At 41.1% G+C, this 22,389-nt stretch overlaps 1 protein-coding gene across 7 annotated transcripts in view; it reads right to left on the reverse strand.

Annotated features, from left to right (window-relative positions):
- Nucleotides 1-22,389, reverse strand: part of LOC137352259 (eukaryotic translation initiation factor 4 gamma 3-like) — a 436,424-nt gene that overhangs the window by 333,957 nt on the left and 80,078 nt on the right. For 6 of the 7 annotated variants that reach the window (XM_068017538.1, XM_068017532.1, XM_068017534.1 and 3 more), the window contains one exon: nt 17,032-17,151. The exons of the other annotated variant lie outside the window; for it this stretch is intronic. Coding sequence is in view for 5 of the 6 variants with exons in the window: in XM_068017532.1 (XP_067873633.1) it covers nt 17,032-17,151 (120 nt within the window). In the remaining variant the exon portion in view is untranslated. The remainder of the gene's footprint in view (nt 1-17,031; nt 17,152-22,389) is intronic. 7 annotated transcript variants of the gene reach the window in all.

Consider the following 22,389-nt stretch of genomic DNA (forward strand, 5'->3'; position numbering starts at 1 on the left):
TCTTGACACTGACATCAGCTGCAAGTCAGAAAGGGCCAGTTTTTTTCCATAGCAATCTAAAACTCATTCCAGTGCCCTGTACTCCCCTCTGCTTCAAACGTTTTCTACTTTTTTCTTAAAAGTGGTGTCCAACACATTGAGGGGTCCAGACAGAGTAGACAGAGGGAAACCGTTCCCATTGGTGGAAGGGTTGAAAACCAGAGAACACTAATTTAAGGTGACTGGTAAAAGAACCAATAGCAACCTGAGGAAAAACTTTTTTTTCCCCACACAGAGTGGTTAGGATCTGCAATGCAGTACCAGAGAGTTTGGTGGAGGCAGATACAAAAAAGCTAACTGGGTAAGCACCTGAAGTGAAAAAAATTTGCAGGGTTACAGGGAAAGGATGGGGATATGGGACAAGCCAAGTTGCTGTTACAGGGTGCTGGCATGAACATGATGGGCTGAAAGGCCTCCTTCAATGCTGGAACTACTCTATAAACTTTACACTACTATATCCCAAGTGATCATTTTCAAGTCCATGTACTGCACCAAAGTACTTAATAAGGACCAGTTCTAACGAAAGGGTTAAGATCTTGGGGTTGTGACCTATGTATCTCTCTCCATGGATGCTGTCTGATCTGCTGAGTGTTTCTTGTGATTTCTATTATTTCAGATTTCCAGAATTTTCCTATTTTGCTTTGTGTTCTTGAATTCTCTGCCACTTGGTCCATTTCTTTATGTGAAGCACCTTGAAATAAACGTATTACATTAAAAGTGCACTTGAAAAGCAAGTTGTTCTTGCACTAATTCCAGATAATCTATCAGGACATTTAGTTTTAAAAGTCAGAACTAGTGCCAAACTATATAGTGCTCATATAACTTGATGCTTGTGAACTGGAAGCAGATTGCGTGCTCCATCCCTAACTGGCTGTGTCCAAGAGTTTAGGAAGGCCGCAGTTCAATCCCAGTATTGAATTAGCCGATCTCAGCCACACTGGCAGTTGCATGGATGGGCTTGAAATAGAATGAGGGAGGAAAAAACCATCAACTCGAGTTCCTGCTCACCAGCCAGTGACTCCTGCTAGATGTGTATTTTTTTTTTTTAAAACACAAAGAGATCAGGCAAGGACAGGGTCAGCCGCAATTGTGATGTGCCTTTGTGGACAGATGCCTGCTGGCACTTCCCACCTAGGCTGACATGAAGAATGAGATAGAGTCATAGAGAGATACAGCACTGAAACAGACCCTTCGGCCCACCGAGTCTGTGCCAACCATCAACCATCCATTTATACTAATGCTACATTAATCCCATATTTCCTACCACATCCCCACCTTCCCTCAATTCTCCAACCACCTACCTACACTAAGGCAAATTAGCCATTGTAAATTGCCCCATCAACCTGCAAGTCTTTTGGCTGTGGGAGGAAACCGGAGCACCCGGCGGAAACCCACGCAGTCATAGGGAGAACTTGCAAACTCCACACAGGCAGTACCCAGAACTCAACCCGGGTCGCTGGAGCTGTGAGGCTGCGGTGCTAACCACTGCGCCGCCCCCTAAAGTATTGGCCTGTATGGGGATAGTGGAGCAGGCACACAGAACTCTACCCAAGCAGGGAGTCAACGTCTTCAGGATAGGAGAAACTGAAGAAAAGGTCTCTTTTACTCACAAGCACACTTCGTAAGAATTGTACTGCTATGGAAAGCACCAGAAACAAGAGGTGGTTTAGTCAGACTGTTTATTGCGCTAAAAATACTGCAGAGACTAAAAATTGCAACATCAGCTATCCTTGCCTTTCCACTTCTATCATAACATTTCTTTGGTACATAACGCAAGGGGACAGAAGATCCAGCATGTTATTTTAAGAACCTTTAGCACTGACTGGAGCGTGACGTGGGCAGAAAATCAACGTACCAAAGTACTGAGTCGCCAGGCTTTGCACGCGAAGATCGACACCCATTAATCATGCCAGCACATACTGAAAACAGCTGAGTCATTCAAGCAGTTTCTGTTCCTTGCGATTAACCAGGACAAACTATTGCAGATCAAATCCACCCATGCTCCACCTACCTCTTTCGCTCCTTTCCTCCATGAAAATAAATTATGAAGCATCGGAGGCTAAATAAAGCACATAGTGTTCATGTAAGGTTGCTCTGAAGTATATCAATGCCAAGTTCATAATAAATGCACATCGACTTTCAAATATGCTAATCCTGAAGGACCTTTGCAAAATACATTAGCTATATTTAGAAAAACTCCTTTTCTGAGGTGTTGATCACTTTTTAATTAAAATTGGGGCTTGCTTTTGAAATTCATTGAGCCGGCCACATACAGTATTGTGCATAAATCTGATCAAGTAAAATCCTGTTCCACAGTATGGTGACTACTTTTTGTCCAATCAAAAAGGACTTGAGATTTAAAGGGTATGGCTTAATGCACAAAACTGTGTCCAATTGCTCATGTGCAAAGTGATTCACTTAAATATCAGTTTCTCTCCTGCCAGATACCATACATACCTAATATGGTAGGTAGGAGATATGGAGGAGGAAAGCCTGAAATTACAGGATGATATAGATGGGCTGTTAAGATGGGAGGCGCAGTGGCACATGGAATTTAATCCTGAGAAGTGTGAGGTGATGCAATTTAGGAGGACTAACAAGGCAAGGGAATATACAATGGATGGTAGGACCCTGGGAAGTACAGAGGGTCAGAGTACTTGTACATGGTGTACTTGTCCATAGATCACTGAAGGCAGCAGCACAGGTAGATAAGGTGGTTAGGAAGGCATATGGGATACTTGCCTTTATTAGTTGAGGCATAGAATGTAAGAGCAGGGAGGTTATGATGGAACTGCATAAAACTCTAGTTTGGCCACAGCTGGAGTAGTGTACAATTCTGGGCCCCACACTGTAGGAAGGATGTGATTGCACTGGAGTGGGTGTAGAGGAGATTCACCAGCATGTTGCCTGGGCTGGAGCATTTCAGCTATGAACAGAGTGTGGAAAAAGCTAGGGTTGTTTTCCTTAGAGCAGAGAAGGCTGAGGGGGGACATGATTGAGGTATACAAAATTATGAGGGGCATTGATAGGTTAGAAAGGAATAAACGGTTTCCCTTAGCGGAGGGGTCAATAACCAGGGGGCATAGATGTAAGGTAAGGGTTTCGACAGGATTTGAAGAAAACTTTTTTCACCCACAGGGTGTTTGGAATTTGGAACACACTGCCTGAAGAGGTGGTAGAGGCAGGAACCCTCACAACATTTAAGTATTTAGATGAGCACTTGAAACACCATAGCATACAAGACTATGGGCCAAGTGCTAGAAAATGGGATTAGAATAGTGAGGTGCTTGATGGCTAGCACAGACATGATGGGCCGAAGGGCCGGTTTCTGTGCTCTATAACTCTATGCTCTCATGCCTCTAGCAATACAATTGTGAAGTGTGCCATTAAGAATTGTAGAAAATTGGTGTATGAATGTTTACTTTTTTCCGCCAATGTAGAGAAGCCCATGTCATATTTTCACAGCAATTCAGCACAACAGAATGTAAGGCCATGCTACACATCACCTCATAGCACACTGGCTGTCCAGTACATTGCATTATTTCAATTATGTATTTAATAAACTTCTAGTTTAATCAACACTTGAAACACCATAAAGAGGAGCATCAACTGATTCTCAAAGCATCTTAAAAGGAAGTGTTTCCACCACAAGACTGGAGGATCAAGCATTACGCTTGGCAGAAGCTAGAGCAATCTTTTCCCCTCTTTTCTCTGCTCCACTCGTATAATTGGTGACTGCTGATGGGATAAATGACTCATGCCAGCAGTAATCTATTACTTAAAGTAGACATTCTTCAAGTGTTAGCCTGCTGACACTCACTATCTAGGACATATGATGGTAGTGGCACCATTCAGTAGCTGGATTCTATCCTCCACAAGAGCACTTATCAACAGTATCCAGAGCAAGAACTTGAGGCTGAGTTTTCCTCTCCTTAACCCAGTATGCTAATACCAATTGTAAAGTATTAAAAAAGCACCAAGACCAGCTAATCCAGTTAAGACCATTCATTCACTCACAACATGTGGATGTCACTGGTAAAGCCAGCATTTATTATCCATCCTTAATTGGCCTCGAGAAGTGATCAGCCACCTTCTTGAATACAACCGAGTGGCTTGCTAGGCCGTTTCAGAATAAGAGTCAACCACATTCTTGTGGGACTGGAGTCTCATATAGGCCAGAACGGGTAGGGAAGCAAATCTGTCATCCTTAAAGGACATGAGTAAACCAGCTGGGTTTCTAATATCCTTTCAGGGACACAGAAGGTGATATATGCTTAGAGACACAGGGCAAGGCTAGATTATTTAATGAGTACTTTGTATCAGTGTTTACTAAGAAAGAGGATGCTGACAAAATATCAGTAGCAGAGATGGCAGAGGTAATGGATGAGGCGAAGATTGATAGGCTGTACAGGAAAGGCTGGCTAGGCTTAGAGTGGATAACCCACCTGGTCCGGATGGCTTGCGTCCCAGGTTGTTCAAGCAAGTGGGAGTAGAGAAACAATAATCAGTGGGAAAAAAAATCAACAGGCACTTCGAGAAGTTAGAGTTATTTAAGGAGAGCCAGCACGTACTTGTAAAAAGCAGATCGTTCTTGACTAAACTAATTGAATTTTTTTGATGAACTAACAGAGAAGGTTGATGAAGAGAACACAATGGATATTGTCTATGTGGATTTTAAGAAAGTGTTTGGTAAGGTACCACATAAAAAGCTGGTTAACAAAATTGAGGCTCATGGAATAAGGTGGTCAGTGTCAGCCTGGATAAAAAAAATTGGCTTAAGGATAGAAAATAGCCAGTCATGCTAAATGTTTTTTCAGACTGGAGGATGGTAGACAGTGGTGATCTGCAAGGGTCAATGTTGGTACCACTGCTTTATATATATGTATATGTAGAGGAGATATGAGGGAGACCTTTTCTGAAAAAAAGCAGTGAGTCGTAATGACCTGGAACTCGTTGCCTCAGAGGGTGGTGGAGGCGAAAACTATGAATGATTTCAAAAGGAAATTGGATGGGCACTTGAGGTAAATAAACGTTTAGGGCTACGGGGATAGAGCTGGGGGGGGGGGGGAGGTGATTGATTGCATTGCTCTACAAAGAGCTGGCATGGACTCGATGGGCCGAATGGCCTCCTTCTGAGCCATGACGACTGACAATCCAGTAATTTCACGATCACCATTGCTGATGTGAGCTTTTTATTCTAGATTTATTTATTTAACTGAATTTAAATTCCTCACCTTCCATCATGGATTTGAACTTGTGTCACTGGATCATTCACCCAGATCATTACTCATCCAGTATCAGTTATAGTACTGTACTCACAAACCTAGGAAATATTCAGTGTACATGATTCAGTACCATATCACACATTGGATTTGCCCTCTGAATGATCAGGGAATGGTATTCATTCTTAATAGGCCCACTCTTCAATTTGACTTGTTCTACAGTGGTGTAGTGGTAATGTCACTGAACTAGTAATCCAGAGACCCAGGGTAATACTCTGGGGACACTGGTTCAAATCCCACTATTAATCAGAAGCTTGGGCGAATGATTCACAGGCATGAGTTAAAATCCTATCACAGCTGCTGGGTAATTTAAATACAATTAATTAATTTTAAAATCTGGAAAATAAAGCTGGTATCAGGAATGAATCGGTAGCGAAACTACCAAATTGTGGTTATAAACCCATATGGTTCACTAACATCTTTTAGGGAAGGAAATCTGCTGCCCTCACCCCATGTGGCCTATGTGTCTCCTGACCCACAGCAATGTGAATGACTCTTAATTGCCCTCTGAAATGGCCTAGCAAGCCACTCAGTTGCATTCAAGAAGGCAGCTCACTACCACCCTCTCAAGAGGATTTGAGATGGGAATAAATGCTGGCCTTACCAGCAGTGCTCACACCACGTGAACAAATTTTATTTTAAATCAAGACCGTATCTCTCCAAGTTGCCCTCCATAGAGTCCCAAGTTTCAACTCACACAAAATGCCACAAGCTGCATCCTCCTCCACACTTTTATCACCCATACCCTCTCCACGTTCCAGCAATTCAAAACTCTCTTTATTTTCAAGGCTGTCCATGACTTCATCCCACCAGATCATAACAATTTTGTCCTGTCATACATCTTTGCATGTAGCCTTTGCTGCTCTAACATTGGACTTCTCACCCCCACCTACCATTTGAAATTCTGTACCTAGCTCCTTCCACCTTGACACCTCACTACCTGCTTTCCAAAACACCTTCAGATTTCCCCTCCCCTTCCTCCCCATGCTCAGTGTCCACTGTATCCCTTTCTTCATGGTAAATGCTCTGTATGTGACATGTGACAAATAAATGAGAATTGTTGCTTATAAAAGTTCAACATCTTTATAATTGCAAATTCCCGAATTGACCAGAAATTCTTCAAAATCCATTAGATTTTGTCAGCTCCAGGAAGCAGCAAAAAGCTTAAAAGATTTCAGCAGCAGCACAGGCTGATGCTGATCTGATTTGAAGAAACAATTTAGTGCAATTTTAATGATTGAGAAGATGCTTCACAATTGTAGCAGCACAAATTCTAAACATTACCAGAAATTCAGTGATGAGGATCAATGTCTACCTGGAGTGTAAGTTTTCTATTCTACAATAGTTAGCAATAGCAGGAATCTAATGTTCTAAAAAAAGGCTGGAAATCAATGGTTGCAATAAGCAGCTGTCCGTCACCTTGAAGCTAACGATGGATTCAAGGGTTAGGCTACCGCAACTTTATATATGACAGGCCTTGTTGGAAATTTATATTATATAATGGGATAAATGAGACATAACCTGTTAAAATTAATAGACAGGTCTGAACAGCTTTTAGAATATGACAGTGATCATTTTGAATACAAAATTTAAAGAACAAGATAAAACTGACCAAATTGAAGTTTGCTCGTGCTGCTGGAGAGGGTTTAAACTAGCTTGGCAGGGGGACGAGAACCTGAGCATAGTTTCAGAAGGGGGAAAAGCAAAGCTGGAAATGGAAGATATAAAATTAGTAAAATAAATTTGGAAAGCATATAAAGCAAAGGCATGAAAATAAACAAAGCAGTTTGGCAGTACTTAATGACATATATTTCAATGCGTTACGGAAGTACCTCTGTGTTATGTTAAATATATTTTTTGAGGATTCATTTTTGAAAGATTGAAGAAATGTTTAACTTTGGGGTTTTCATTGGGGATCCTGTAATGGCCACTTGACTTTGAATAAAAAACAGTCCATAGAAATGTTTTTTTTTAAAGGGGCACTGAGAGGTCTTGTGAAGAAAACAAGCCTTTCCTGGAAACCACCTGACTTCCAGCAACAAGCCTTTCCGGGAAACCACCTGACTTCCACTCAATAAACAACAGAGAACTTTGGACACCGAGAGAAGTTATTTACAAAGAAGTGACAGGTCAAGATTGATGGAGGTCAAAAGGTTGACCTCGGAGGTCAAAAGGTTGACCTCCTATTGTCGGTTTTGCTTTTGAATTGTTTTGAGTTGGGTTGGATTGTATAAAAAGGGAGGGAACTTCCAAGGAGAGAAGACCACAACCCAGCTGCGCTTTCCAGCACCTCTCTTTAAAAAAAAAGCCCTGAGAAGTCCACCGTATCAACTCATCGCGACTCCGGTCTTTGAAGAAAAGCCTGCTAAATTAATTCTCAATGCCGCCTGAAAAGAACTGTTCTAAAGGATCCCAGTGACCCATCTATGTGTACTCAGAGACCAGACGGTTTGCCAGTTTTGGAACACAACATACCTTATCTGTTGTTTCTTCAAGAATGAGCAAGTATTCAGCCAGTGTTTCTTTTGTCTGTAATAAAGCTCTAAAAACAAAAAATCCCTTTTTTTCTGGTTGACCAGTGGATATGTGCATGGATGTGTTCATGTGTGCATCTGCGTGAGAGAGACAGACAGATTGATTGAGGGGCTAAGGTAAAAAGGGAACTTTAATATTTCAAAATGTGTGTTTATTCTTTACTTCATTACAGGTTAAGACTAGTTTTATAATAAACTGATAATTTTGTTGCTTATTAAAGAAACCTGGTTAGTGTGTTTATTCTGAGATAAAAATAGAGTCTATGATTGGCCGTATTGATAAGTGGGAAAAAATTTAGATACGTCGTGACCCATGGAGAAGTGGAACTAGAACAAACAATGCACTGCTCCCGCCTCGGTCATAACATATGCAAGGAGTCTAACAAATAAGGCAGATGAGCCGAAGGCACAGACAGACACTTGGAAGTATCTTACACATGTCTCAAAGAAGGGAAAGAATGGCAGCTCAACACTGCTGCTGCCACCAATCAGGTCCGCTCTCCATGAATTTACCAGCCACCTCTGCCACTGCCTCCAATAATGAATACTTTCCGTATCTTCACAAAAGAGGGCGACAATGCAGACTTTGTAGTTAAGGAGAAGGAAAGTGAAAGACTGGATGGGGTAAACATGGTGAGAGAGCAAATATTAAGGGGTTTAGCACCTGGATGAAATGTATCCCAGGCTGTTAAGGGGAGCAAGGGAAGAAATAGCAGAGCTCTGACCATCAGTTTCCAATTCCCTCTCGCTACAGACATGGATGGTGCCGGAGGACTGTTAACACTGCACTGTCATCTAAAAAGGGAGATGGAGATAAGGCCAGTCAGCCTTACCTCGGTTATGGACAAGTTATTGGGAAAAAAAATTCTGAAGGACAGTATGAACAGTCATTTAGAAAGGCATGGAGGGCAGTCAGGATGGATTTAACAGAAGGTCGACTCAGACTAACGAATGAATTTTTAAAGGAGGTAACAAGAAGAGTCGATGAGAGGTGTGTATTTGATGTTGTAAACATGGATTTTTAGCAAGGCTTTTGACAAGATCCCACATGGCAGACTGTTCAGAAAATTAAAAGCTCTTGGGATCCAAGGGAAAGTGGCAAGTTGGATCCGAATCTAGCTTAGTGGCAGAAAGCAAAAGCTAATTGACAACAGCTGTTTTTGTGACTGAATGACCTTTTCTAGTGGGGTTCTGCAGGGTTCAGTTATTAGGTTCCTTGTTTTTTCTGTATATATCCATGATTTAGACTTAAATGTAGGAGGCATTACGAACATTCAAATTAGGAGCAGGAGCAAGTCATTCGACCCCTTTGAGCCTGCTCCCCCATTTAATAAGATCATGGCTGATCTGATTGTGGACTCAACTCCACTTTCCCACCTACCCAGATACCCTTTGACTCCCTCGTTAGACAAGAATTTATCTACCTCTGCCTTAAAAAATATTCAATGACCCTGCCTCCACCATTCTCTGGGGAAGAGAGTTCCAAAGACTAACAACCCTCAGAAAACATTTCTCCTCATTTTTGTCTTAAATGGGCAACCCCTTATTTTTAAACTGTGTCCCTTGTTCTAGTCTCTCCCACAAGGGGAAACATCCTTTTGGCATGTCAAGTCCTTTCAGGATCTTATATGTTTCAATAAGATCACCTCTCATTCTTCTAAATTCCATGGATACTGAACCAACCTGTCCAAACTTTTTTCCATAGGCGGGCAGAAAAGTGGCAAATGGAAGTCAATCTGGAGAATTGTGAGGTAAAGCATATGGGGATGGCAAACAAGGCAAGGGAATACACAATAAATGGTAGGATAAGAAGTGTAGAGAAACAGAGGCACCTTGGTGTATATGTCCACAGATACTTGAAGATAAGACAGTTAAAGACGACATACAGGATACTTTCCTTTATTAGCCAAGGTTATGCTCGAACTGTATAAAACACGAGTTAGGCTGGAGCTAGAGTACTGCATGCAGTTCTGGTCACTGCACTACAGGAAGGATGTGTTCGCAGTAGAGAGAGTACAAAGGAGATAAGGAATGGAGAATTTTAGTTATGAGGGAAGGTTGATAGGCTGGGGTTGTTTTCTGTGCAACAGAGAAGGCTGAGCGGAGATTTAATTGACGTATATTAAAATGAGGGGCCGATACAGACTGAATAGGAAGGACCTATTTCCCTTAATCGGGCTCAATAACCAGGGGGCAAAGACAAAGTAATTGGTGGAAGGATTAGAGGAGTGTTGAGGAGAAATATTTTCACCCAGAGGGTGGTAGGGGTATAGAATTCACTGCCTGAAAGAGTGGCAGAGGCAGAGACTTTTCCCATGGCTCCATACATAGATTGCCACATTGATCCTTAAGGGGACCTACTCTCTCCCTAGCTACCCTTTTACTCTTAATATACTTATAGAATCTTTTAGGATTCTCCTTTATCTTATCTGCCAGGGAAATCTCATGGCCCCTTTTCGCCCTCCTAATTTCCTTAAGTGTAGTCCCCTACATCCCCGATACTCCTCGAGGGACTCGCTCGATCCGAACTGCCTATACCTGACATATGCCTCCTTCTTTGTCCTGACCAGACCCTCAATATCCCTCGTCAACCAATGTTCCCTAAACTTGCCAGCCTTGCCCTTCCATCGAACAGTAACATGCCAGCCCTGAACTCTTCCCATCTCACTTTTAAAAGCCTCCCACTTGCCAGACGTCCCTTTCCCTGTAAACAGCCTCTCCCATTCAACTTTTGAGAGTTCCTTTCTGATGCCATTGAAATTAGCCTTCGCCCAATTTAGGACTTCAACCTGAGGACCAGTCCTATCCTTTTCCATAACTATCTTGAAGCTAATAGAGTTATGGTCACTGGTCCCAAAGTGCTCCCCCACTGACACATCAACCACCTGCCCAGCCTCATTTCCTAAGAGGAGGTCGAGTGTAGCCCCTTCTCTAGTAGGGCCATCCACATACTGCTTCAGAAAACTATCCTGAACACACTTAACAAATTCTTCCCCATCTGATCCCTTAGCACTAAAGCAGTCCCAGTCAATATAAGCAAAGTTAAAATCACCTATTACAACCCTATAATTCCTACACCTATCTGTGATTTCCCTACATATATGCCCCTCTGACTATTGGGGGGGGGCCTATAGTATAATCTTATCAAAGTGATTAGAACTTATTTCTATGTTCTACCCATATGGCCTCGCTGGATGTTCCCCCGGGATATCCTCTCTAAGTACTGCCGTGATGTCCTCCCTAATCAATAGTGCAACTCCCCCTCCTCTCTTACCTCCACCTCTGTCACGCCGGAAGGATTGGTACCCCGGAACATTGAGCTGCCAGTCCTGCCCATCCCTCAACCACGTTTCCGTAATAGCTATAATATCACAATCCCATGTAACGATCCATGCTCTGAGTTCATCATCCTTACTTGTAAGGCTTCGTGCATTAAAGTAAATGCAGTTTAGCCTACCAGACCTTCCACGCTCCCTGTCCTGCCCCTGCCCGGCCTGCCTACTGGACTTGCTAACCTCTACATTTGCCTCAACTATCTCATCAGAGAGACGACTACTTTGGGTCCCACCCCCCTGTAAGGCTAGTTTAAACCCTCCCGAGTAGTACTAGCAAACCTCCCCACAAGGATAATGGTCCCCCTCCAGTTTAGATGCAACCCGCCCTTCTTGTACAAGTCACCTCCGCACCAGAGGAGATCCCAATGATCCAAGTAGTTGAAGCCCTCCCGCCTAAACAAGCTCTTCAGCCACACATTCATTTGCCTAATCCTCCTATTCCTACCCTCACTAGCACGTGGCACAGGGAGTAATCCTGAGATTACAACCCTCGAGGTCCTGCTTTTTAACCTTCTGCCTAACTCCCTATATTCACTTTGCAGGAACTCATCTCTCTTCCTGCCTACGTCGTTAGTACCAATATGGACCACGACCTCTGGCTGCTCACCTTCCCCTTTCAGCATGTCCTGCAGCCACTCAGACATCCTGGAATCTCGTTTGTGGCCACAGAAATGCCTATCTGCAACGCTTACGATAGAATCCCCGATCACTATAGCTCTTCCAACCCTTTTCCTCCCCAGCTGTGCAGCAGAGCCCTCCATGGTGCCACGAACTTGGCTGTCTGCTGCTTTCCCCTGGGAGGTCACCCCCCACCTCACCACAACAGTATCCAAAGCTGTATATCTGTTTGAGAGCTCCTCTCTGCTCCGCTCCCTGGGATGCGATGCATTGAGGTTTGGTATCAAAATAAGACGGAAGTTTTGTTTCGGTAATGGAGGACATAGACCTGTAATTTTATTCCAGTCCGTCAACGCATACACAAAACGAGCCCGTAATGAGCTCCACACAGGTTGCTCTTGGCTTATTTCCTGTTAAGCAAATGGTTGATGGGGTGGAGTAAACCTTGGCACATAATGTAAATTTAGGACTTAAATTCTTCATAGAAGACATGAGAGCTAATACAGCTGGAGCAAGATAAATTACAAAGCTCAAAAAAAATAGTTGTAAAGATAAATATCAGATATTGATAAATTTTTAATGCCACCAGTTTCAAAGCAACAAAACCCGCAAAGCAATGATACAAAACTTTCTTCATCAAGTTCAACTGTAAGGTTTGAAGAACACCAAGGAGGTGGAGGCGTGGGTTGGAAAAAAACATAAAACCATTAACCTGCAAAATTAAGGAAATACAAAGATAGCGACTCGAATTCCAGTTTTATTTATACTCTAAGTGGAGATATTCCTCAAATTGCAGTGTGTAATTTGTACACAAGTACTGTCCAATGAATCTCTGATTTCACCCCCCCCCCCCCCCCCGCCACCACCAGTCGCCCAAGTTATAGAAACATCTAATTACCACACATGAAATACATAGAAGGACTAGAAACACTCATTTATTTGAGCAACAGGCTGAAGGAACTGGGCGGTACTAAAGTAGGAATGAAATGCACAACTACTGCTGATTAAAAAGCTTGTAGTCTCATCCTAATTAGTGGTGCAGAAAATTGCTAAAGCAAAAAAAAGTATATAATTGCTAAAGGGTTGATAATGCTGTATGCCACTGAAATTGTAAGGGAAATGCTTGGTGAGCAGAAACACATGAAACTGGTGAAAATACTGATGTCAAGTGACACTATCAAATGATGGACTGGCGTAACTTTAGAAGATGTAGTCCTGCAGTGTATTGATCAGCTGTGGAATAATGACTGCCATACAAATTGATGAATCCACAGACATTTCTAAAATATCTCATTTACTCACCTATGTTTGGTATGTATGGACTTCTTGTTTTGCAAAGACCTCGAGAAAGCAACAAAGTCGGACAATATTTTCGAATTGTTGGATGTTTTCAAGAATTCAGCAGAAATCAGCTTAACAGATTGCATTGGGGACTGCACTGTAGGAGCTGCAGCAATAAATTCTGGTTTTGTGCAAAAATAAAAGCTACTGCACCTCGCGTCATTTGGACACAATGCTTTTTACACTCAGGCATTGTTGCGCAAGATAATTGAAATCAGTCTTCATTGTGTTCTCCACACAGCAGTAACACTCATTATTTTTTTAAAATCCAGAGCAACAAACTCCAGGTGTTTTGTTGCACTTTGTAAAGATGTGGCGCAGAGCACAATTCGACACTCTTGCACACAGAAATGAGATGGCTCTCTCAGGGCAGGATGCTTATTAACATATTTCATCTCAGGGAAGAGGTATGTAACTGCCTTAACTGATAAGAAACCTGAACTTCCCGACCTGTTGAATGACGACATATGGCTGACTAATTTTTTTTTAATTCGTTCATGGGATGTGGGCATTGATGGCTAGGTCAGCATTTATTGCCCTAACTGAGTTAACCTACAGACATATTCAGTGAAATTAATAAACTGGAAAAACTGTGCAACTTGAGAACTCTTTTGCCCAGTGTGAAAGAATTGATGCATTCAAAAGGAAACTGCAAGTCTGGAAGGTTCTTTACTGTGTGGATTGGGGTGGGGGAGGGGGGCTACAGATCCGTTTGAGCTCTTATATTCTTTTGTTCAAGAAAAATACATTGGCTTTGACATAATCAAACTACAGCTGGTAAACCTAAGAAATTTAATATTACTTTTCCAGAACTCTCAACAATTTGCTACACACCTGTGGGCTGCAAACCCTTTTACCAAGAATATTGAAACTAATCTGCCATCCTCTGTCCCAAACCTAGTAGAGAAGTTCATTGACATTTTATCAGAGAACTCCCTCAGAAGCAAGTTCAGTGAAATGTCGCTGGAGACATTTTGGTGTGAATGCTCCAATGACTGTGGCTTCCAGCACTGAAAAAGTGTTGGTTCCATTTAGTACAATTCATATATGTGAAGCTGGATTTTCAACAATGACAATGAAAATAAAGTTCCGAACCAGGATAAACATTGACCATAACATGTATGTGTGCCTGTTGAAGATATCTTCACGTCTTGACAGAATTGTTGCACGGCACCAGCAACAAGCTTCACATCAAGGAAGGCAAAATTACTACATATTTTTAATTATATAACTAATTTTTCTACAGAAAATGTACGATGTTACAGGGATTGGTGGAATGTTTAAAACACAGGAGGGGAGCCACAGAAGCAAAAAGGTCAAGAACCCCTGCTCGATACATTCATGTCACAGTAGGGCCCCTCCCCAAATATATTTACTGCCAGATTAATCATAATTTTTAACAATAAGTATGGTATGAAATACAAGTGTTGGCAGGTATTAACCCTTCAGGTGCTTCCTCTGTATTTGTAGCAATCTCTTATGGTGGAATACATCCAAGTACATACTGGAATTCTCACAACAGAAGTGTACTAGAGTTTAGTACATCCTCCTTTGGGCCCAATAGTCTATCCATCCGACCAATAAAACTGACTGAGGAAGTGCTCCTGTAGTAACTTGCATTGGATTCATGCGAGCTTACTTGGCTGCTGTTGAGTCATTTCGCCAAACTGTGCACTATCTTAAAAGGCACCAGACACACATCCAGGTCTCCAATATATGATGGCATGCATACCAATAGAATCTGAAGAGCAGTGTAGATTACTACTATTGTTATCCAGTAACAAGTCAATTTATAGTTTTATTGAAATATGTTCCACATTCTTTCACTTCCTGCAAGGTGAAGTACATTCAGAAAAGTATACCATAATGTGAAGTGAACTGAAACTTTCACTTCTAAGTGTGGCAATCACACAATTCAACTCCAACTGGAAAACGGCATCAAAATACCTGCTTCACCCACTACAGCCCAATTGAATTTTCTGTATCTCAAAACATTTCCAGAACATTAGAATGTACACTCAGATTAAAGCATTTCTGCATCATGGCATGACAACAAACAAGAACAGAAAAGGCAAAATGCAGTATGTAAACACTATTCTGCCCACGAAAATTGTCTGTTTAGTGAGCTAGCCCCACAATCGCAGATAATGGGACCAATTCTTGGCTGTAGAGAAATACTCAGACTAGCAGCCATTTGGAAAGCTGTTGACAAAAAGCTCAACTTTAAGTACTTAAAATAAAAGCATGTATAAGACCTATGAACATGATAAATAACCAATGGTAGCAAAGGTAAATTAACTCAACCTCACTTTTTCCAACCGTGATTACACATTAGCAAATTCAAAAGATTTGCTTAAGAAATAAATCAACATTTTGGTTCGATGAATTGGTCTAAGTAGTCTAGTTGCAGTTGGTGCCATGGTCTACTTTACAAATATAATTTGCAATGTCAAGTGCTATGTTGGACTGTTCAAATATTACGTTTGATATGTATTCAAGAACATTTACTACAAAGCTAACTTGAGAAGCAGCCACCGACACCTGCAGTAGTGTTGAAGTGTCTTTGCAATGCTTCAATTGTAGTAAACTGGTAATGTACTACTGATCTTAGTTGTTTAAATTATGGTTTTCAAACTCTAAATATTTCAGCACAAAATTCTTCATCACATACCCAACTTTTCTTCACATAATATAAAATTATGTGGACTAATTCTCCAAGTGTACAATATCTTTGTCTCTCTTGTGCAGCTTATTCTCATTGCACTTTCACAGATAATGTGAAACAACTGGCACAAATACAGCTCCATCAATGTAACATATTTGCAATTTCCTGTACAAGTTCTGGAACAATTGAGCCATCAGGAGAAAACACTAAACTCAGGTCCTGCATTTCCTAAGGGAGGAAGAACAAAAGTGGATGAATCACCACAAGCCACTTTTGCATATTACCTTCAAGTAGCTAAAGGAGGATCCAGGCAACAAGTTGCCCAGCTTCCTGGCGGTTCAAGAGGACAAAATAATGGAACAACGGATAATTAAAATGAAATTAATTTTAAAAAGGCCACAAGGCTGTACAACAGTCAAATTGCTACCAGGAGTTAGAAGCCAGGTTTGCCCCAATTAGAAGGCTGAAAACATCCAAGAATATGATATTCCTACTTCTGTCTACCAGCGAGCAACTAAGTGTAGAGATCTAGTTACTTGCCCAGTCACATTAGAGTAGCTACAAACCAAAGAAACCAGGAGACCAAGAAAGGGAAGGTGGAAGGAGGGACCTTTTTGTTGAAAACTCTCACCACCAGAAGCGTGAAAATGCAATTTTGACGTTACCCACAGACTAAAAGAAAAGTGGGAATAAAGAGACCCTTTCTTCCTTCAGGGGACAAGTTTACAATTTGTCCTTCCAACCACAATTCATCCTCAAGCTGGTTTCAGTTTTGGCGTGTGGAGTACCTATACATAGCCATATAATATATATATATATAAATATATAAACCTCCCCATCTGCTTCAACAAGTACTGGATAATCTTAAAGAGTTTTGAATTTAAAAGTTCCATTAGGGTCTAACTGTATTTTGGAGCAGAGTCTACTTTTTGGCTATGAATTATGGATCTTAATTAACTTCATACCAATTACACTGATGTTCCACAGTTTGAATATCCTCCACAACTGAAGTGAAATAGGCTGCACTCCAATTTAAATGCTACTTTTACAGCTATTTTGTCTATTTGCAAGAATCACTCGCTGGATTTTTCATGAACATTGATGCCATGAAACATTTGGGTTAGACATCACTAGGTTGGAGTCTTTTATCTTTCCCTATTCTTCCACTCTCCCCTCCCCAAAAAGGAAAAATCTCTCTACTTTTTGGTACTTGTTACCTGTGAAAGGCCTGGCGAGGAGGCATGGCCTGGCGGCGTTGCAGGGAGGTTTGGATGACCCTTGTTTAATTCATGTGTTGTGTAAACAGCAGGTCCTGCCTGTCTGGGAACCTGTGGGACCTGATAGAGACACTAAATGTTAGGACAAAATGGTATTCTCAAATCATATCAACATACACTGATGGAAAAGCAAATTGCATCTAACTGCAATTAAGATCATTGGGTCACATGTTCTGATGGGAGCGAAGCTGATACAGCCTCTAATAAATCTTAAATGATATTAAAATACTAAAAAGGTAGGTAAGACAATCTGAAATTGAACTATCCACCATTTCAAATCAAGGCAAAGTCTGTCAATAGCCTTGCTATATTTTGATAAAGTACTGAACTAATGTCAAGGATGCATTGAGGTGAAAAATAATCAATCCCAATTTTAACAGCAATTTAAAAAAAATCTAAATTGATCAAATCAGCAATAAAAACCCAGAAATGCAGCAAATGTAAGCAGTGGTTTTTAATCCCCTTCACCCTTAACAATGCTCTAAAACTGAAGGAGGAATTAATTAAAATAGTTAAATTATGGAACACAATTATACTGATCAGGTACTCTCTAAACTCAAATTTTATATTTAGGTTTTTAATGGTATGAAGAGGTACTTTCTTTCCCTTCAAGGCTATCTTCCAAGCATGCTCCTATACAATTCGGTATTTGACGAGGCTAAGGGAATACGCTCACAAGTACTTAAATGCCGACTTCTAGTATTTACATTTTTATGAATTGGACAGCCAGCACATTACACATGATGCTTTCAAGACTAACATGATTCATTTTTATTCTTGGAGCAAGGCAGTAAGAAGTGGTAGAATACAGGTTCAATATTAGTGTAAATCTCATGAATCATCTGCCTAACCTCTCTAACAGGGAATTGTGCAGGCTGAAGGAGATGTGAATAGAGGAAGAAACTTAGAAACAAGGCCAAAAGAGTACAGTTAGTAATTGCATGCTCTACCTCACAAACAAAACTAAGTCTTTTTAGCACACGAGTCCCATTCAGGATCAACTGGCAGCTAACATATCATTGTAATTTTATCAATGAGACAGAATGCGAAGCTGACAACAATTTCCCCATTCGAACTGAAGTGCCAGGAGTGCAACTAAAACAACAACACAATTAGGGTAGAATCTGGCCACTTAGGTAGATATTCTCACAGTGATAACTCATTCTTATTCAAGAGGTCAGTATGAGAAATGAAAATCTAATATACGCTCTTTATTTAGCCAAGATACATCTGCAAAATGAAAACTGTATTCATTTATATAGTGCCATATTATTTAGCAAGACAAGGTATCAGCTATGGTCAATCCACTCCTTAACATCCTATATCTCTAAGGTGCAAGAATCATGGCATTGTGTGTAGGTTTGTGTCATCTTGCCTGACTGGAAGTTCTGCACCAACTGCAAATGATCATTTTGGGAGGTGGGGGTGGGAGTGGGAGAATGGGGAAATTAGATCAAAAATACTAAAATGTTTTTATATAAAAGTGAAAATTACTCTTACTCTGACCATTGTATTTTTGCTAACAATTGCATCCATCATTCAATAAGCATCAAGACCTCATCAGGAAATGCACAACCCCTATACTAGGACCTGAAAGAATCTGAATACCAGTTATACTACTTGAACCTGTTGACATACCAGGCTGTTTCACAATGTGGCCAAGTTGGCACTTCCCTTGAGGCATTAGCAGTGAGAATCGATATGACAGGCAATAGAATAACTGAGAATTTATATCTATCAGAAAAGATTGAATAGGCTGAGGCTCAGTCCCCTAGTACAGAAATGCTGAGGATGACCTGATAGAGGTCTTGAAGATTATTGAGAGTATTTAATAGGGTTGAAATACAGCAGATATTTCTTGTGGGGAGTCCAAAACAAGTCCACAAACATAAACGATAGTCACTCACAAATCCAATAGGGAATTCAGGAAAATCTTCCTTATCCAGAGTGGATTAGTTGGCTTGATATTAAGAATCTACCGTAAAGCATGATACTGGAGACACACATCAACACCCAACTTAAGGTAGGCTTGTGACATGTTCAATGTCAATTTGAGGTGTAATCTGCCACCCGCTAGAATTGAAGGTACACAGCTATCACTAACAGGTACCCTGGCCACAGAGTCATGGTCCATATTATTGGTAACGTTTGTCAGCCCATTGAAAGAAATGTTCTGTTCACTCCATTATAGATGCTTGAAAGTAGGTACCTTTGACTTAGTAACTGATAGCCAATTTCTGAAAAAAAACAATGCTAGCATAATTATCTGCCTAACATGTTTATTTTCCTGCTTAGAAAATATGACAGTTTTCTGAAGTTAAAGATAATGGTCAACCATCCAGTTCTCCAAGGTCAGAGTAACCATAATAAAAATTATGTCTCTTAGATCTGAACATTTTGCGACAAAACAGAACAGCATTTCTGAAAACATCAATATCATTACAATGCTGGCCAAGCCATCAGAATTGAACAGGCTCCTGAACCGAAGTATCTACACTCATAGATCAGAGGCTTTAACGTTTGAAATGAACTGAACAGTAACAGTGATACTTAACACCAACAAGAACAAAGGGTTTAGGCAGAGCAACTGAGTTAGCTCATTTGGCTGCAATGAAATCTGGAGAAGCAGGCTTTCCAGCTAGAAATATTGAGCTTGGAGCAAAAGAGAGTAAACAAGAATGACAAGTAGGGAAAGGAGCAACACAAAGTGCAGGAACAAAGAAAATGACAAATTTGAGGACAAGGAGAAAACAGCTTCCATTGCACAAAATCAAGAGCAAGCATTACGATGCTCTTGAACTGGCAGAAAAACACCAATGACATCAGTCTGGTAGGTGAGGTTAACACCTGGCCTGCAATTTGTTAAATCCAATACTACTGATTTTATTTGAGCTGCTAGGTTACCACCAACCACAAGTAGGACAGAGATATATTGGCGCGTTACCTTGTAACATCCCTTAGTGGTGAAGCACTTGCCATGTTTTCTCATGTTGATCCTAGGGACAGTATGAACCATGATGTTGTAAAACTGACATTTAAATTTAACGAAAGTTTAATTAAGGAATTAGCTGCTTAGTTAGAGTGTCGGAGTGCTATCGAGTCCAAGCCAGCTCTCTGTAGAGCAATCCAATCAGTCCATCCCCTTGCTCTAATCCTGTAGCCCCACAAGTTTATTTCCAAGTGCCCATCCAATTTCCTTTTGAAATCAGTCATTGTCTCCGCTTCCACCACCCTCGTAAGGCAGCAAGTTCCAGGTCATTACCACTCGCATTAAAAAGTTCTCCCTCACATCCTCCCCGCTACATGCGTCTCTTGCCCAAAACCTTAAATCTGTGTCTCTTAGTCCCTTGTTCCCAGCTAATGGGAACAGCTCTTCTCATCTACCTAAATCTTGTACACCTCTATCAAATCTCCCCTCAATCTCCTTTGCTCCACAGAGAATGCAATCTAATTTCATAGTTAAAATCTCTCATCCCTGGAACCATTCTGGTAAATCTCTTCTGCACCCTCTTAAGGGCCCTTACATCCTTCCTAAAGTGTGGTGACTAGAACTGGACGCAATACTCTAGTTGCAGCCTAACCAGACCTTAATAAAGGTTTAGCACAACTTCCCAAAAGTATAGAGCTTTTGTAATCAATACCTCTATCTTTGAAGCCCAAGATCCCATATGCTTTGCTAACTACTCTCAGTATTTCTTGTCACCTTTAAAGATCTATGCACATGAATCCCTAGGTCCCCCTGTCCCTGCACACGGTTTAGAACTATGCCATGAAGTCTTCATTGCCTCTCCCTATTTCTTCTGCCAAAATGCATCACCTCACATTACTCTGTATTAAATTCCATCTTCCTCTTGTCTGCCCATTCTGCTAGCCTATCTGTGTCCTCTTGCAGTCCATTGATGATACCCTCACTGTCTGCCACACCTATTTTGGTATTGGGAAATTTTACTCAGGATTCCAGCATCCAAGTCATTTATATAAATCAAAGAAAGCAGTGGTCCTAGCACTGAACCTTGGGGAACACCATTGTCTACCATCCTCCTGCTTGAAAAACATTTACCACAAGTCAGTTTTCTGTCCTTAAGCCAATTTTTTTAACCAAGCAGACACTGACCCTTAGATTCCATGAGCCTCAATTTTGTTAACCAGCCTTTCGTGATACTTTGTCAAAGGCATTTTTTAAATCCATACAGACAACACCCAATGCTTTCCCTTGATCAACCAAGAGCTAGAGCTCCAGCTCTTTGGATGACTAAAAGATAAAGATTAAAATGAAAACAAAAATGCTAACAAACATTACACATAATACAGTAGGAACCAAACTGAATACAGAAATACAAGGAGAACTGAAGGAGGAAATAAAGCGGGCAAAGAGTGTATGAGAATAATTAGCAAGTAGCAAGAGAAACTCAAAAGTCTTTTATAAACTTATCAATAGCCAAAGGGTAGCCAAAGGAAGGGTAGAGCAAATTAGAGACCGTAAAGGAGATGAGCTTCTGGAGGCAGAGAGTATGGTTGAGCTATTAAATAAGTACTTTGCATCTGTATGCACAAAAGATGCTGCCAATGTCGTAGTAAAAGAGGAGGCAGTAGATAAATTGGATAGGTTAAAATAGATCAAGGAGGCACTTAAAAAGGTTAGCAATCCTCAAAACATACATACAAATATACGAATTAGGAGGAGTAGGCAATTCGGCCCCTCAAGCCTGCTCTGCCATTTGAAATGGCTGATCTGGTTGCGGTCTCAACTCCACTTTCTGAAAGTCCCCCATAACACTCGACTCCCTTGTTTATCAAGAATCTAACACAACCTTGAATATATTCTATGACCCAACCTCTACTGCCCTGTGAGGGGAATTCCACAGACTAACAACCCTGAGAGAAAAGATTTCTCCTCATCTCCACCTTAAACTGTGTCACCTAGTTCTCGTCTCACCCAAAAGTAGAAACATCTTTCCAGCATCCACCCTGTCAAGTCCCCTCAGGATCTTATAGGTTTCATTCTCCTAAACTCCAATGCGTACAAGGCTCAACCTGTTCAACCTTTCTGCATAAGATAACCCCTTCATCCCAAGGAATCAGTCGAGTGAACCTTCTCTGAACTGCTTCGAATGCAATTTTAACCTTTATGTTAGGAAACCAAAACAGTACACAGTACTCCAGATGTGATCTCACTAAGGCCCTGTGCAGCTGTAGCAAAGCTTCCCTACTTTTATATTCTAGTCCCCTTGCAATAAATGACAACATTCTATTTGCTTTCCTGATCACTTGTTGTACTTGCAAACTAACTTTTTGCGA

This window comes from Heterodontus francisci, chromosome 37 (genome assembly GCF_036365525.1).
Source record: "Heterodontus francisci isolate sHetFra1 chromosome 37, sHetFra1.hap1, whole genome shotgun sequence".
Taxonomy (NCBI): domain Eukaryota; kingdom Metazoa; phylum Chordata; class Chondrichthyes; order Heterodontiformes; family Heterodontidae; genus Heterodontus; species Heterodontus francisci.